This window comes from Gopherus flavomarginatus, chromosome 2 (assembly GCF_025201925.1).
Source record: "Gopherus flavomarginatus isolate rGopFla2 chromosome 2, rGopFla2.mat.asm, whole genome shotgun sequence".
Taxonomy (NCBI): domain Eukaryota; kingdom Metazoa; phylum Chordata; order Testudines; family Testudinidae; genus Gopherus; species Gopherus flavomarginatus.
Genome location: NC_066618.1, coordinates 35,548,334 through 35,562,615, shown reverse-complemented (window position 1 = coordinate 35,562,615; position 14,282 = coordinate 35,548,334). Strand labels below are relative to the sequence as shown.

At 40.2% G+C, this 14,282-nt stretch overlaps 1 protein-coding gene across 6 annotated transcripts in view; it reads left to right on the top strand.

Moving 5' to 3' along the window:
* The window catches only part of MYO3A (myosin IIIA), a 220,499-nt gene that overhangs the window by 122,090 nt on the left and 84,127 nt on the right, over positions 1 to 14,282 (top strand). For 5 of the 6 annotated variants that reach the window (XM_050939001.1, XM_050939000.1, XM_050939003.1 and 2 more), the window contains 6 exons: positions 5,945 to 5,971; positions 6,324 to 6,423; positions 8,716 to 8,832; positions 9,682 to 9,786; positions 9,893 to 9,976; positions 11,291 to 11,493. In XM_050939001.1, coding sequence (XP_050794958.1) covers positions 5,945 to 5,971; positions 6,324 to 6,423; positions 8,716 to 8,832; positions 9,682 to 9,786; positions 9,893 to 9,976; positions 11,291 to 11,493 — 636 coding nt within the window. Of the gene's footprint in view, positions 1 to 3,343; positions 3,400 to 5,944; positions 5,972 to 6,323; positions 6,424 to 8,715; positions 8,833 to 9,681; positions 9,787 to 9,892; positions 9,977 to 11,290; positions 11,494 to 14,282 lie in introns of those variants that run through there. The other variant, XM_050939005.1, reaches the window with a different exon arrangement.

Genomic DNA, 14,282 nt, shown 5'->3' with positions numbered 1-14,282 from the left:
AAACACTGACTTTTTAGTGAGATAAAATGAGGGGGAGGCAGCCTCCAGCTGCTATGATATTCCAGGCAGGACATCTCCATTACTCATTAAAGGGTGAGGGGGAGAGGAGCACAGCCTCCCGCTGCTATGATAGTCCAGAATCTCCATTAGACATGAAAAGGTGGGGGAGAGGAGCTCAGCCTCCAGCTGCTATGATGAGGACGGTTACCAGCCCTATTGCACCATCTGCCAGGACTGAATCTCCAGGACACAAAGCTTAAAGAAGGGAATGATCAGGAGTCATTCCCACTTTTGCCCAGGCGCCCCCGGCCGACCTCACTGAGGCCAGCCAGGAGCACTCACGGGATGATGACGAGGACGGCTATCAGTCATTTTGTACCGTACTGTCTGCCACCGGGGAGGGGAGGGGAGGGGAGAGGTTGCTGCTGTTTAGCGCTGCAGCACCCCGTCTACCAGCAGCATCCAGTAGACATAGGGTGACATTGAAAAAAGGCGAGAAACGATTTTTTTCCCTTTTCTTTGAGTGGGGGAGTGGGTAAATTGATGACATATTCCCTGAACCACTGGCGACAATGTTTTTGACCCTTCAGGCATTGGGAGCTCAGCCAAGAATGCAAATGCTTTTCGGAGACTGCAGGAACTGTGGGATAACTCGAGTCCTCAGTCCCCTCTCCCTCCTTCCATGAGCGTCCATTTGATTCTTCGGCTTTCCATTCCACTTGTCACACAGCACTGTGTTGAGTCCCTGCTGTGGCCTCTGTCTGTCATAGCCTGGAGATTTTTTCAAATGCTTTGTCATTTCATCTTCTGGAATGGAGCTCTGATAGAACAGATTTATCTCCCCATACAGTGATCAGATCCAGTATCTCCCGTACGGTCCATGCTGGAGCTCTTTTTGGATTTGGGACTGCATGGCCACCCGTGTTGATCAGAGCTCCATGCTGGGCAAACAGGAAACGAAATTCAAAAGTTCGTGGGGCTTTTCCTGCCTACCTGGCCAGTGCATCCGAGTTCAGATCACTTTCCAGAGCAGTCACTATGGTGCACTGTGGGATACCGCCCGGAGGCCAATACCGTCGAATTGCAGCCACACTAACCTAAATCTGACATGGCAATACCGATTTCAGCGCTACTCCAAAGGGCTTCGTTGTGTGGACGGGTGCAGGGATCAATCGGTTTAACGCTGCTAAATTCGGTATAGATGCATAGTGTAGACCAGGCCTCAGGATGTCTTTACAGTCTCACTGTGCTACCAAACTGGCTACCTCAGGGTTCTTGCAGGTTGTGACTGACCTTTGTGTGGGTTTCAGGAAAGCTCAAAGAGTCTTTCAACCTCCCCACCCCCGCTGCATGGCCTTCATTAGGTTCCCTCCAAGCACTCCTAGGACACACATTTCTCCATAGGAGGCAGGACTGTGATCCCTGTCTCCTTCCACCCCTGGCTATGGAATAGGCCCAGGGCACTGCGAGAGAGAATAGTGCATCCCTTGGAGGCAAGTAGAAGCAGGATGTTTCTCCTGCATGTCAAGGAGCTCTGGGAGGAATCTACTCCAACCGTTCCTCACCAGTAGCATCACCCCTATGCCCACCACTCCTTCCACTTGGGTCCCACTCTCTCCTTGCACCACAAGCTCCTGGAGCTTTCCACCACCACTCCTAATGTGGGGCTGTACATACAAAGCATGACCAAGTCCTGAGAACAATAAAGAGAAGAACCCACTGTGCCATTTGTAGTGCTGTGTTGCAGAGCAGGACTGGAAATTTAGAGGAATGTGCATTAATATTGCCTATATGGTTGTCTTTTTCCATTTGCATTATGTTGCCCCCTGTGTTAACAGTCAGAAAAATAGAAGCCTGAGTGGTTTCAGTGTTTATGCTGCTGGTTAGTACATTTTGCTTTTAGTTATCATTTGTTAGTTGCTCAGAGGTCTACAAGTGTTAATACCTTTGGAAAAATGTATTTTTACTATTTTAATGTCTTCTTCATACCTTATGTTAATGCCAGGATTTTTTTAGTCTTTTAAAATTCTTTGTTTGGGTTTGAGTTTTCCACACTAACTAAGGTATTTTATTTTGTTTATGTTTCACTACCTCACAAATGGTGGAGAAGTTCAATAGGGCATAATGAATCACACTATTTTTACACTATTTTTGAAACCATCAGAAATCACTTAAATACATTCAGACAGGTTTTTTTTAAAAAAAGCCTCCAGTGGCCTCATTTTATTTTCATTCAATCTTGTAGACAGGGTGGGGGAATGAAGAGCAACAATGCTGCCTTGACTCCTTTTTTTCTTCATACTCAGTTGATGTTTCTGGCCTTTAGTTTCTTCAGTTGCTTGTTGAACATGGCTATGGGATTTATGCCTACCACAAAGAATTCGGAACTGAACATTGTGAACCAAAATAACTAGGTTCCTGTGTCCATGTGCATGATAACAAAAGTTCAGTGCTGACGTGGCTGGGAGGCAGTTGGAGTTTGAGGGAGTGAAACTGTATAACTGCCCTTGAGGGATGTCTGTGCCCTTTGGCAGCAAAGCAGGAAAATATTTTGTGTTCTGCAAATCTGTCTCTCAGGTATACATAGGAAATGAATAGTATAATGTGGCTTAACAAGCTATACAATTCTCAGGATGTCAACCAAACAGGACCACATGGGAATCTGTGGATTTCCCTCTTCCTTTTTTATATAAATTTACCACCATTACAGTGGCAACGATCAAGACCAATTTCCAAAAGGAAAATCAGATAAAAATGTTGAGGGGGAGGGACATAAAATTCTCTGTGAGTGGGTTTTTTTTTCTCTCTCCCACAGCAATTCATCTGCTCACCTCCTAGGGTGAATGAAATACGGTGCTGGAAACAAATCCAGGGGCACATCACGCTTTCCAATATTCAGTAAGATTTTTTTAAAACCCCAGCAACATGCAGTGAGTAATAGTTAAACCAGAAACGGAAAACGTGAATTGACATAAGGTTTTGCCTCGCGTGCTCCTTGGGCAATGGAAAAAATAGAATTTTATGTTGTTTAATAAAGCATTGTCAGTTGCCGCATATTTTCTTCATGTGTGCATTTGCAGTCTTCATCAAAACCGTAGTGATGTCAGATATGTATTCTAAAGAACAAAATGACCTTCATGTAGTTGCACAAAGGATGGGGCTTCAAATGTACCAATTTAATAGGACAAATTATGTTTTGCTGAAAATAAAGCACTTTCTGTGTTTGAATCTGTAAAGAATGTTGGAGGTATTTAAACACAAGTGTAGTGTATTACAGGGTATTTACATGAAACCTTTTTTATTTTATTTTTATTATTGTGGTTATTATTATTATTAATTACAGATTTTGCCGCTGGATGCAATAACATCGTGTAGATAGTCAAGAAAACGAAGTCAAGCATCAGCAGACATTGGAATGATAAGCATTATAATTAAGTTTTAATATTTTCACATCATATTCAATATAACATGACACACAAAACCAAAACTGTCTTCATAATATTATAATAGCAGAGCATGTATGACTAAGGCAATTATTATTACACAAGAGTCTCCATGCAGAAGGGGAATGTACTGCAGAAAATATCCATTCCATGAGAAGTGTAGTTACATCTTCAGATCGATTATCTGGATGCTGCATGCCATTGTTCTTACATGTTTTCAGCTTCAGAGTGTTTTAAATGCAGCTAAAAAATCATGGGCCATTTTGTGCCCTGCTGTGGTGAAACCTTCAGGACAGTTACAAAGGACTCGGGAAACTCATGGCTTTCCCATGCAGTTGATTGATGGATTGTTGGTGGCCTACAGGGTTCTGAATATCAGTAGGAAAAACAGATTGGACTTTTATTATATGCCAGCCTCCAAAGGAGTAGCATAAATTTTGTGCTCCCCAAGATGTTACCCCCTAGAGCCCTGACTTCAACGTAGGGCTGTGTTTTTACTGGTGCAGTCTGGCTCGAAGCATGGAGTACTCTGTATGTTTCAGTTAAGTATATGGTGATTTTCACTGATGGCTCAGTTTGTGTCCATTATCTCAGAATTAATAGACTTAATTTCACAAGCCACTAAACTAGTTGGTGAAGAAACAGTCAGAATTTCTCAGCTGTGGAGAGCGTTCACCTTCTGCCCTTGTGCTGGAGAGCGTGCAAATGCTGTAGTTGTGGCTGGCTCCTTCACAAGGTGGAAAAGCTGCTTGCCTCTCCACTAGCCCTTGTATCAGCACCAGGGCTGCTCGCACGCTCGCCCTCAGAAAATAGTCATTATGCTCAACTGAACTTCAGTGTAATGCTAATTGAAATGTATCCACACATGCAGAGTGAGTTTGTGACTTGAATGCTGAATAGCCTGGAGAGACTGTATAAAGCGCCATCTCCAGGGATTTACAAGCAGCTGTGTACAAGCACCAGTGCACTCTTGGTAGACACTACGCTAGGCCAGTTCCTGGATATAACAGTTCCTTCTGCTTTAGGCATGTTATGAGTTTGGGTTGAAGCCTGTGCATGTTAGGAGTTCAGGTTGCCCAAATGCTTCTAATAAAGCTGTGTGAAAAGATTTGTCAGAACCTGAGCTCAGATCTATGAAGTTGCATAGACCCGGCATAGTACAATTTGCTTACCTCTATCCCAGAATCTCCTCCAAGCTTTCCCCAGGTATTGGAACTCCCCTTTAACATTATAATTGCTAAGTGGGTGCCTGACCTCCCACACCTCTGTCACGGAGCCAGGCAACCCCCTATACTTCATTGCACTGGCTGGCCACGCCCCACTCTTCCATCTTTGGGTGAGCTGCACAGTAGGTTCCTGTCTCTTGGCGTGCACCTCAGCATCAGAGTGAATGAAAAGGCCCCCTCTAGTTTCCCTGGAATGGAGATGATTACCGACACGAGCTCACAGGGGACAGTCTCTGTTTTATCTCTGCTTCGCAGCCGGCACACCAATTTTTGTTCTACCTTTCTCCGTGGTGTATGAAAAAGTGAGATGAAATCTGATCCAGTTCATGGACCTTTGCTGCTGCTGCCCTCTTAGGCCATGGCTACACTGGCGCTTTACAGCGCTGCAACTTTCGCGCTCAGGGGTGTGAAAAAAACACCCCCCTGAGCGCTGCAAGATACAGCGCTGTAAAGCCTCAGTGTAAACAGTGCTGCAGCGCTGGGAGCGCGGCTCCCAGCGCTGCAAGCTACACCCGTAGAGGATGTGGAGTACGTGCAGCGCTGGGAAAGCTCTCTCCCAGCGCTGGCGCTGCGACCACACTCGAAACTTCAAAGCGCAAGTGCAAGTGTAGCCATACCCTTAGACATTTAAACTCAGTTCCATCTGTAATCCTCCGCTGTTACGCTCCTGAATTCCCATTCATTGATCTTCCCTGCTCTCTTTTGGCACGTATGCCCAATCTGAATTCTGCTCCTTGCATCCTCTGTTGACTCCTTCATTAATGTGTTGATGGGTCCCATTCCAGTTTCCTCAATGTGCCGTTTCTCCCATGTATGAGATCTATTCATTTGTGGCTTTTCTTCATTATTTCTGCAATGGTGTGTAGATTTCCATTTGTTTGTTCAATTTAAAAATAAATAACCTCCTAGGATTACTAAATTAACAGTTCAGTCATGCTCGTAAGAAAGGGAAGTTTTGAAATATTCTGTCCCTTGTACAATCTTTTCCCATATAGTCCAAAAAAATCTGTTTAGACTGTACACATTTTGGGAAAAGGACCGTGTCTTGTACTTCTGTGTTTATACAGCACTTCACTCAATGTGTGCTCTCTCCCAATCAGTCCCTTTGGACGCTACCATAAACTGAACATTAAATAATTACAAGTCACCAATTTTTTAAAAAATATATTTCCTTCCGGAGTCTGTCTGTGGTCATTTTCCCCATACTATTCAATCATATGATCCCAGATTTGTACCATCCGTGATACTGATTTGAGTAATTTTTCTTTTTTCTAGGCTGCTGCCAGGACACAGCTACTATAGGTATTATAAGTTTATTACCTTTTCTATACAGCATAGCTCCAGTCCTGCCACTGATGACTCTCAGATGGACTATTATGCTTATGTTGAGCTCTATGAAGCTCTACACAGGTCCAGCAGTCTTTCCACATGCTATCAATTGCACGATCAAACTCTTTAGTTTTAAGAAGTGAACCTCTGGGGTACTGAGGTAAAAAGTTATATTCTGTCTTGCTATTTTGGTCATTCATCTGTTTGAATTCAATCCATCAGAATGTTTGAACATCTTTAGGGAGTTGCTCTCAGCATGTCTACAGCTTGAAGATGCAGAGAACGTTTTCTTACATCAGAAAAGTGTACATATCTTCTTTTATAGATTTGAGCGAATTCATACTAAGAAAGGGGACTACAGTAAGTCTCTAGCCTCAGACCAGGAGGATGTAGATGATTTAGCAACCTTGGAGGTACTGGATGAGGTAAGATATTTAATTTATTTAAGTCTTCTTGGAAACTGGTGTTCAGATAAGAGCCAAAAAATACTGCTGTGTTTGTAGAGTAACTACCTTATTTTTTAGATGAGCCTGCATTCTCTCACTTTAATTACATAGTAGTCCATGGTACTTGACAGACTTCTGCTAGATTGTTTAATGAGAGATGAGATTAGTTGTGTCTAGAGTTGTGCCCTCTTAATTCCAAAACATCCTCATGGGCAAGATTGTGAGCTGGTGTAAATTGGCATAGCACCACTAACTTCAGTGGAGCCATGCCAGTTTACTCTGGCCAAGGATCTGGTCCATGATGATGATTTAACTTTAAGATGGGGCAACTCTAGATACAGCATATCCATTTCCACCTTCATCTGGAGTTGTCCCAGATTAATATTAACACTTCATCATAGGGGCCAGATTCTCAGCTGGCATAAACCACTGGAGCATCACTGAAGTCGATGGTGCTATGCCAGTTTACACCAGCTCAGGATCTGGCCACGTAAGACCAACTTTTGCAGCATTTTAGATACTTAAAATAGTGCTGTTTGCCTAAGTTTGAAAAGTAGATCCCTTTTGTGACAAGCAACATGGAAGGAAAAGAACACTGTGACCAAAAATTCTGCTTTTAAAGTTTTTCCTCCTGGGGTGCTACTTAGCAATAACCTTAGTGCAACAGTTATTTCCCCATGTTCCATTTACCTCCTTTTTGCTAAGGAATGCAATCATAGGGCTTAAATCTCCTCCTTCTCTAGCTTGACAATAGTGCAACTCCATTTTCATCAGTGGAGTTACCTCAGATTTATACTAGTATGTATGGGGAAGAGAATAATCAGGCCACAGTGTTTTACCTGCAGTTCAGAGGCAGTGGGTGGATGTGGATAAAATGCCAGTGTTACTCTGCTGAATGGTTCAGGGACAGCTACACAAGAGAATAAAATTCATAATCTCTATCTGCAAATTAAACTTCACTGACACATCAACCATTAGTGAGCCCTGAACTTGGCTCTTCGGTAGACATAGTGTGAGCACTGCATAGTGATAACAGCACTTATAGAGTGCTGTACATCTTCAAAGCACTGTACAAACATTAGCTGAGCAACTATCCCATTAATTAGCTAATCAAGGCTATTCATCCAATGGGTAGAGCTCACATCCAAACATTTCTTTATATTCAGAATAGCCATATGCTTACAGTAAGATTTCTACTGTTTGCCAAGGAGTCCATTCAGCAAAAGCCACACCATGCTCATAAAAAGAGATGATATTCAGTATATTGAAAGGTTTGGTTCAAAACAAGCCCATGAAATACTTTCATCGTGTTTTTCCTGTGGGAGTAAATGTTACCATCCCTGTTGCAGCTTCTTCAGTTTCCCCCTATTTTTCCTTCTTTCAGATACAGTTGAGAATTGAACTGTCTGTATCAAATTTACACTCAGCACAGTTTGGGGGGTGGTGATTCTAAGAAACCTTTTCACTCCTGATGCTGATCCAGCAGGTAATTGAAACATCATCCCATGTAACTTAGAGTACTTCAAGGACTGCTCTAAGTTACCCGAGGCTACAGCCAACTGGTGCCTCAGCTAAGGATTTGACAGAGCACCCTTTTCTGCCTCTTTTTGGCTTCCTCTGTGGAAAATAGGAGTGTGACAAGTGGCAAAGAGTTGGTTTACCAGCATTGTGCCACCCTAGGATTTTCCCTTGCCGGGGGAAATCAGCTTCCAATTTATGGCAACTTTCTGTTTGCTTTTCACTGATGAGGCAGTAAAAAAAATGACATCAGACCAGATCAAGTGCTGATCCCAGAGTGTGTTAATATATGAATATGTTTCAACTAGTATCTATTTATTTATATTGGTAGATGCTTACCCTACTACAAGGAGTGCACATTTAAACGTGCAGTGTAAAAAGTTTCAGAAAGATCCAAACAGATGGACTTCTATGTCTATATGATCAGAACTGAAGAAACAATCTGAGAACTTGGAATGGCAGGTCTGAATTGAGTCTAATGAGCTTTGCATAGAACAATGATGTGAATCCTCAGGGTAGAGAGTTTAAAAAAAGAGATTAGGGAATCATAAATGAATAACATTGATTGAGTTACTGCATTATTAATTAGTTAATATTTGTACAATGATCTGAAGATATGTGTTTATGTGACTCATAGAGGATGGGGTTACAAAAATATTGTGGCCTCTAAATGCCACTATGTTTGAAGGTACCAATGTGTTTCTAAGCACTAACTTGAACATGCCTTGGCTTTCCTATTCTTTTTTACAACAGAATACAGTAACGGAGCAGTTGCAGAAGAGCTATGCCAGGGATCAGATCTACACATATGTAGGAGACATTCTCATTGCTGTCAATCCATTTAGGAACTTAAACCTTTATTCTGCACAGGTGTGAAGAAAGAGTTTCAGTTGTGTTTTCTTGTAGTGATTTCCAGCGAAATCTGAAAATTCATATTAAATGCTAATACCACTCATGATGTTTAATACAACATCTAAGTAACAGAATTATCAATAAATCATCACCTAGCATGCACATGTACATATATATTGATATAAATGGTTTCAATTCTATATGCTGAATTCCTGAGCATAAATGAGACAGTTTGTCTCTCATGCACTCTCTCTCTCTCCTTTTTATATGCACACGCACACAGTCAAGCCCTGTGTACAATAAGTTCCCCAAATTCCATTTATCTTGTTTTTTGATAGAGGCTTATACCACACAATGTTACTCCTCATTGTGCTTCACACTAAGAGCCTGGCTCTCCCATTTACTTCAGTTGTACACCAGTGTAATTGATGTTACCTGTGCAATGGGTGACTGATATGACAATCTGGATCAAATAAAAGTTTGTTATCCTTTGTTATCGGTTATGGCAAGTAAAGAAAAGAACATCTGCTAAGGGTTGCCACCTGAAAACATACCAAAATACTAAATGGGTATATGAAAAGAAAATGGTATGAAATGGTAATTCAGTGCTTTGTGCCTGAAAACATGAAATTTTAATCTAATTATTTTGATTTCATATTTTACATAATCAAGGTATGATGAGATTTCAAAGTATACCAATTCCTTTTTAATAGTATTTAAAATATAATACAAAGGATCCATTGGTCCACAATATAGTAATAATAATTAATAATTCTTTATGAAGAAATATAATGAAAACATGATAAAATAATACAAAAATTGATATTAAAGGAACTCAGAAAACATTTGCAGTGTTCTGACCCTCAGCATTCCAAACTGTATATTGGAGCAAAGCGGACTGCCAATCCTCCCCACATCTTTGCTGTGGCTGACATTGTATACCAATCAATGGTAACATACAACTCAGATCAGGTAAAGGTATTTATTTACACAATCAGATTTATGTGTCATACCCTTTGCTCTGCTGAGAAGGATGCAATGAGAACAAATGCACTTCTGCTCTTGTCTTCTTCTTCAGTGTATTGTCATTTCTGGGGAAAGTGGAGCTGGCAAGACGCAGAGTGCCCACCTCCTGGTTCAGCAGCTCACGGTCTTGGGAAAGGTATGTTTTTAAAGTGGGTGCTCCCACAAGTCTCTCTAAAGCCTGAAACCTGAACAGATTGGAACATAATCTCAAACCTGCAGTATATTTTACAGACTCCAAATACCCTAATTCTGCATTGGAATCTGCTAGCGGAGGATTGAGGATAAGATGTGGAAAAGGTGATGTGGCCCAGGACAATATTACCTTCTCCGGACAACCTTTCCAGTGTCAGAGAGGGGATGATGTGCCTCCCCCAGCTCAACCCTCCTTAGTCCACTTGGAAACAATATTGGAATGCTGTAAAAGATTACACAACACAGTGAAAGTTTTACCCTTTTTGGGCAATTGTCTGCCTTAGGGACTGTCCTACATTTTCCGAAAAAGTACCATGTAGGATTCTGTTTTACCTTTTGACATGCTCACCTCACTTAAGCAATGGATTGTTGTCAGTGTCACAATCTTTCCATATGATTCAGACCAGAAAGGCTGACTTGATGGTTTGGCTCCTTAAAGCAAATCGCAAGTATGCCTGAATTTGGGTCACATCTTGAGAGTTTTGCATATTAAAGGCTGGGTACAGTGAGCAGTGGCACATTCAGCAAGTAAAGGTCACTGCACTAGAATGTCTTCTTAAGCCTGCAGGAGTATCTTCCCTAGAATAACAGTAGGAAGATGGGTATCTAATGGGGAAAATAATTGGCCTAATATTAAGAGAAGAGTGAAAGCACGAAGTCTGTGCTGAAAATGAGTGCGTGGGTGAATTCTTGGCCTCACTGAAGTAATTGGGAATTATGCCATTGAATCCCACTGAGATCAGTGAATCCAGGATTTCACTCTACGTCTTAAGCCCTTGTTTTAAGCATACAGTAAAACAGACTGAGGTGTTCCTTTACCATGGTGATTGGTGAGGTATAAAAACCTGGGATGGATAGTTGGATGGATAAAAATTAAGGTAAGTACAGTACAGTAAGGTACTTAGGCAAGTCCCTAGCTTTAAGCACGTCGCAGTCCCATTACCTAAGTACTGTATTGATATGCTTAAAGCTGGGTATGTGTTTAAGAACCTTGCTGAATTGGGGCTTGTGTGGGCAAGGAAAAGGGCTTTGCCCCTAGGTGCAGGAGAAAAAAAGAAGGAAGGGAATTCTTTCTCATTACAGAGATCTGATGTTTATTGTGATACCTAAATAAAGATTCCAGAAGTACACAGAATAAACAAACAATAACTCTCAATACCAGATGTAAATGGAAAGACCCATTTGAAAAGTTATTTTGGTATTATTCTTGAGAATGTTTTAATCAATAACTTTTCTGTATGTTGGCATTTATATCTAGGCTAATAATAGGACTCTCCAGGAGAAGATACTCCAAGTGAACAATCTTGTAGAGGCATTTGGAAATGCAGGCACTATTATCAATGATAACTCCAGCAGATTTGGAAAGTACTTGGAAATGAAATTCACTTGTGGAGGAACTGTAGTAGGAGCTCAAATTTCAGAATACCTCCTTGAAAAATCCAGAGTTGTCCATCAGGCTGTGTAAGTAAAAAGGAACAATTGACCCATTTTAAAGTAAACAAAGCAGGTGTGCAATATGGGAAATCTTTTATCATATTCAAGTATAAGATTAGCAAGGTTTTTTTCTTTCAAATAAACAAGAGGTTGCTAGGTTCTAAAGGTATAACTTAAATTAAAACAGCTTACAGTATATTTTATTACAGTCTGGTTTATTTAAACAGGTCTGTTTTTTAAAAATTCTTGCATATATTGTATAGCAAAAAGGATAAACATGTGGGCAGGACTAAAGATATTCAGATACTTTTAACTCTGCATTTCCTTATACAAGTACTGGAATGCACTCTCTTTGTCATAAAAGTTCAACTTACTCAAAAGCAAAACCATGTAAAACTTCAGAGCCTACAGGTCCACTCAGTCCTACTTCTTGTTCAGCCCATCGCTGAGACAAACAAGTTTGTTTACATTTACAGGAGATAATGCTGCACACTTGTTATTTACAATGTCACCAGAAAGTGAGAACAGGTATTCGCATGGCACTTTTGTAGGCAGTATTGCAAGGTATTTACGTGTCAGATATGCCAAACATTCGTATTCCCCTTTATGCTTTGGCCACCATTCCAAAAGACATGCTTCCATGCTGATAACACTCGTTTAAAAAAAGTGTTAATTAAATTTGTGACTGAATTCCTTGGGGGAGAAATGTATGTCCCCTGCTCTGTTTAACCTGCAGTCTGCCATATATTTCATGTTACAGCAGTCTCAGTGATGATCCAGCACGTTGTGCATTTTAAGAACACCTTCACAGCTGATTTGACAAAACGCAAAGAAGGTACCAATGTGAGATTTCTAAAGATAGCTACAGCACTTGACCCAAGGTTTAAGAGTTTGAAGTACCTTCCAAAATCTGAGAAGGATGAGGTGTGGAGCATGTTTTCAGAAGTCTTAAAAGAGCCACATTCCAATGTGGAAACTACAAAACCTGAAGCACCAAAAAAGAAAATCAACCTTCTTCTAGTGGCTTCTGACTCAGATAATTAATATGAATATACATTGGTCCACACTGCTTTGGATTGTTATCGAGCAGAACCCGTTATCAGCATGGACACATGCCCCCTGGAATAGTGAGTGAAGCATGAAGGGACATATGAATCTTTAGCGCATCTGGCACGTAAATATCTTGCAACGCTGTCTACAACAGTGCCATTAGAACATCTGTTCTCACTTTCAAATAACATTATAAAAAAGAAGCGAGCAGCATCATCTCCTGCAAATGTAAACAAACTTGTTTGTCTGAGCGATTGGCTGCATAAGTAGGACTGAGTGGACTTGCAAAATTTTACATTTTTTAACTTTGAATGCAGGTTTTTTGTACATAATTTTACATTTGTAAGTTCAATTTTTATGATAAAGAGATTGCACTACAGTTCTTGTATTATGTGAACTGAAAAATAGTTTTATTTTTTTACAGTGCAGATACAATATGAGCACTGTACACTTTGTATTCTGTGTTGTAATTGAACTCAATATATTTGAAAATGTAGAAAACATCAAAACATTTTAAATAAATAGTATTTTATTATAAACATTCAGATTAATTGCACGATTAATCACAATTAATTTTTTAAATCACTTGACAGCCCTAGTTTAAATTAAGCCCTTAATATGTTAAGTGTATTGTTTGGATTACTTTTCCTTTAATTTCCCCTTAGTAATGTAACTTGTATGCATAATATTTGGTTAAATCCTGGAGATTCTAATATAATTTTGCTTATACAGGAGTATGAACCAAGTACACATATATATTTGTTAAGTGTGTGTGTGTGCGCGTGTATGTGTGTGTGTGTAATAAAATAACAAATGATAGAGAAATTAAACAACTCTTCATAGAATAAATTCATATGAAAGTAAATTCCTGTACAATATCAGCTGTTTGTTTTCACATATAGTACATTAAAGTACAAAAAAAATAGTAGATTTTTTTTGTCATTAATAATAATAGCAAAAAGTTAGAACTTGGCACAGGGAAATCTTGCTCCCAACTCTAATTTTAATATTTCCCTCACTGACGAAAACTGAAAGTGTTTCGATTCTATAGGAGCTTGTTACGTGAAGTACCTATGTAACACAAATGGCTACCTCTGTTTCCTCTGAGCTGATTTAGCAAATACACAGTTTAAAGTTTGGTCTAGTTTTAGGAAACGCTGTTATTGACAATATTTCCCCAATCGAACTTCAGTTATAGAATCTTGGATTTTTCAGAATAAATTCAGCCTTTTCCCCTAAAATAATGGCTTGTATTGAACCTTTTCCTTGGGCTTGCTGATTTCTGATGAGGTCAGTGGGATCACTTAAACAGGATATGTCAGTACAATGTGCTTAAATCCTTTTCTGAATCAGTCAAATCTCACAGAACCTTGCAGGATCAAACCCATAGTGAGAATGCAGCTCTGCCTGGGAGGGAAGATTTGAACAGAGTTCCTCTGGGCACAGTTAGTTTACTAAGGTTGTGGGCAATTTCCAAGATCTGACCGAGTATTTACTTATTGTACCAAACACCACAGTGCACAGTGCCACATTTAGCTGCTTCTACATCATCTGCATTGGTAGATATGACACAAGAAAAGCTTGCACAGAAAAAACTGGTGCTACTTAAAATCACTGCACCAAGTACTCAGCAGGTATAAATTGATGGAACTCCATTGACTTCAATAGAGCCATGTTAATTTACAGCAGCTGAAGATCTGGTATTTTTAATGATGTTTAACAATAGTAGTAATGCCATCAATAAATCTAGCAGTACAACTTTGTTA